The sequence below is a fragment of the Elephantulus edwardii genome, unplaced genomic scaffold, assembly GCF_000299155.1.
Source record: "Elephantulus edwardii isolate Elephantulus edwardi_28Jun2011 unplaced genomic scaffold, EleEdw1.0 scaffold00034, whole genome shotgun sequence".
Classification (NCBI taxonomy): domain Eukaryota; kingdom Metazoa; phylum Chordata; class Mammalia; order Macroscelidea; family Macroscelididae; genus Elephantulus; species Elephantulus edwardii.
In genome coordinates, this window is record NW_006399784.1 from 21,520,826 (window position 1) to 21,524,091 (window position 3,266).

General features: G+C 42.7%; 1 protein-coding gene across 1 annotated transcript in view; it reads right to left on the bottom strand.

Annotated features, from left to right (window-relative positions):
* Positions 1–2,935, bottom strand: part of LOC102871316 (serine protease 48-like) — a 75,507-nt gene extending 72,572 nt beyond the window's left edge. Inside the window, exon 1 of the mRNA XM_006884503.1 lies at positions 2,620–2,935. Within this exon, the coding sequence (XP_006884565.1) occupies positions 2,620–2,935 (316 nt within the window). The remainder of the gene's footprint in view (positions 1–2,619) is intronic.
* Between the last annotated feature and the right edge of the window lie 331 nt (positions 2,936–3,266).

Below are 3,266 nucleotides of genomic sequence, written 5' to 3' on the forward strand. Positions count from 1 at the left end.
AAAAAAATGATGATGATCAGGGTTATGGCTTAAAGCATTGAAGTGAATTTGTACTTGGGGCTTCTTCCTGGAATGCTCATTTCCTAGTTCCTCTTCTCTAACACTCACACCTTCTTCCCCTCCTTATTCAAAGGACTCTTTGAGATAAGCCTTTCTTGATTTTTTAATTTTAAATCACAGCATGTCCACTGTTCTTGTACTCTGTATGTTCCTTCCCTTTCACAGTGTTTATCACCTAATATAGTTTAAAAGTATATGTTGGTGTGCAAGTGCTAATGTAGTGGGTTGCTAATACCTGTGTTACTATGTGCTGTGGAGTTGGATTTTACTCATAATTGATGCTCCAGTAAATTTTCAGAGGCTGTAAATTGTAAGGGACAAGATTCCATATATATATTTTTTTAAATCTATCTTTGAAGCGGTATGCCTTTGGGTTGGCAGCATAACTTCTTACCTCCCAGGCCATAATCTACCAGCTGCTCTGAGGTTGGAACATGGAGAAAGCCCCCTTCCAATAAGATTTACAGCCTCAGAGGCCCAGTGAAGGATGACTGTATCTCAGAGCCAACTCAACAGCATTGGGTTACCATGGTAGCAAAACACCTAAGGGCTTGTCTGGTAACTGAAAATTTGATAGTTCACTTGCACTCACTGGTTTAGAGGGACAAATATCTTGAAATCTGCTCTCATAAAAATTAAAGGTTAGGAAATCCTATGGCACAACAGAGTGTGGAAATTATCGAACGGTATCATTAATATCACACACAAGCAAATTCCTGCTGAAGATTATCCAAAAACAAGTGGAACAGTACATTAACAGAGAACTACCAGAAATACAAGCTGGATTTAGAAGAGGCCATGACACTAGGGTCATTATCGCCAATGTCAGATGGATCTTGGCTGAAAGCAGAGAATACCAGAGGAATGTCTATCTGTGTTTCATTGACTATGCAAAAGTGTTTTACTGTGTGGGTCCCAACAAACTGTGGCTAATTTGATAATAATAGGAATCCCAGAACACTTGATTATGCTCATGTGAAACCTATACTTGGACCAGGAGGCAGTTGTCAGAATAGAGCAAGGAAACAGTACATGGTTCAATATTAGGAAAGAAGTGCATCAGGAATGCATCTTGTCTCTATACCTTTTCAATCTATTTGTGGAAAAAATCATTTGAGAGGCTGGGTTTGATGAGGAGAAGTGTGACCTCAGGATTGGAGAAAGACTTGTTAACAGCCTGCATCATGCAGATGATACAACTTTGCTTGCTGAAATTGAGGAAGACCTGAAGCATTTGCTGCAGAAGGTCAAGGAATGTAGTCCTCAATAAGCTAAAACATCCAGAAAACAGATTCTCACCACTGGGCTTTATGCTGGATGGTGAAGAGATTGAGGTTGTTAATAATTATAGCTTGCTCAGCTCCACAATGAACACTCTTGGCACCAGCAGTCAGGAAACCAAAAGACTAATTGTATTATATTGGGGAAGTCTACTGTCAAGAACCTCTCCAGAGTGCTGAGGAGCAATGATGCCAGTCCAGAGGTATGCCTGATCTAGGCTTTGGTCTTCACAGTTAATTATTATACCTCAGAAAGCTGGACGATGACTAAGGACGACAGAAGAAAAATTGATGCATATGAGTTGTGGTGCTGGAGAACAGTATTGAACATACACTATGGACTGCCAAGAAAACAAATACTTCTGCCTTATAGAGGGTGAAATCAAGTTTCTCCTTGGAGGCTAGGATTTTGAAGCTCTGTCTCACATACTTTTTACACATGGCCAAGTGGGACCTCTCCTTGGACTAGGAAATCATGCTTGTATGAGTCGGGGACAACGCAGGAGAGGAAAACCCTGGATGAGATGAATTAACATAACTGGGGCGATAGGATCAGCTGTGTTGGAGTCAGTGAGACTGGCTCAGGATTGGTAGGGCAAGCTTCAGAGCTGTTGTATATACAGAGGGTCGCTGTGAGTTGTAGGTGATGCAGCGGCACATAAGAGCAACAACATGGAACAATTCTACTTTGTCACGTGGGATTGTTATAATAATGCCACTTGACATCAGTGTCATAATTAGCTACATAAATGTGCTTTGCTTACTGCTTATTTCTAAAGGTTTGATTATGGCTAACTCCAACCAAAAGTAGCTCCAGTCGTGAAATGGTTTGACTACTAATGAACAGGTTGGCAGATCAAATCTAGCTGTCACTCAGCAGAAGATATTTGGCATTTTTTTCCTGTAATGATTAAAGCCTAGAAAAACATATGGAAGAATTGTACTCTATCCTGTGTGGTCTCTGTGAGTCAAAACAATAACATATCTAATCCTGAGCCTTGAAATGCTGGCATATAAAAGCTCTCAAGAGTACCTTAGGTCACTGTGTTCATAAACCTTAAACAATCAGTGAAGTGTGATTTTATTCTACATGGTACTTTCTTCTTGTTCTTCCTTTTATAATTTTCAATCTTTATTGTCATGAAATGATCACAAAATGTTTTGAGCATTTTTCTATGTAAAATCCAGTTATATTATTTATATTCACTGTGTTGTGTCACAGCCACCCCTGTCCGTTTCAAAATTATTTTATCTCTTTGAACAAATGTCTGTGTCTTACACATCCCTAATAACCACAGGTGAACAGTTTGGTGTCTTAAACATTTGTTCTGGATGTCTCTTGCAAGTGAGATCATGTAATATTTGTCCTCTTGTGTCTCTTTTAGTTCCCTGTATATGTTTTCAGTGCTCATCCCTGTGGTCACCTGCACCAGAACGTCAGTCTTCTTGATGGCTGAGTAATACTCCACTGGACACCTTACAGATACCCAGGGCTTCCTGGAGCCACAATCCTCTGCCTGTCCCCACCTCCCCCAGGGGCTACCTGAGGTCCCCAGCAGCAGGAACAGCAGGAAGGCCAGCACAGTAGGGCTCATGTCTGTGTCCTCAGGGCCCTGCTGACTGTGGAGCCCAGGAGAAGGGTCAGGGCTGGCTTCTCCTTCCAGATGGGTCCTCTTCTATCTCACAGCTTCTCTCCTTCAGTCTTACTCACTCCCCTGCCAGATACTGAGAGACCAGATGCTAGAAGTCACCCAGAGCCTGGAGGGAGTGCTGGGTCAGGAGGGCGCCCCCTGCTGTCCTGGAGGAGCCTAGTTTTGGGGCATCTTCCTGTGGGGGTGGTGGGTGGGGGGAATGAGCAGTGAGAGTACTTGGGCGTTGGCTCTCGTGCCTAGGGCAAGTGTGAGATGTGCTGGGGGAGCAGGCAGG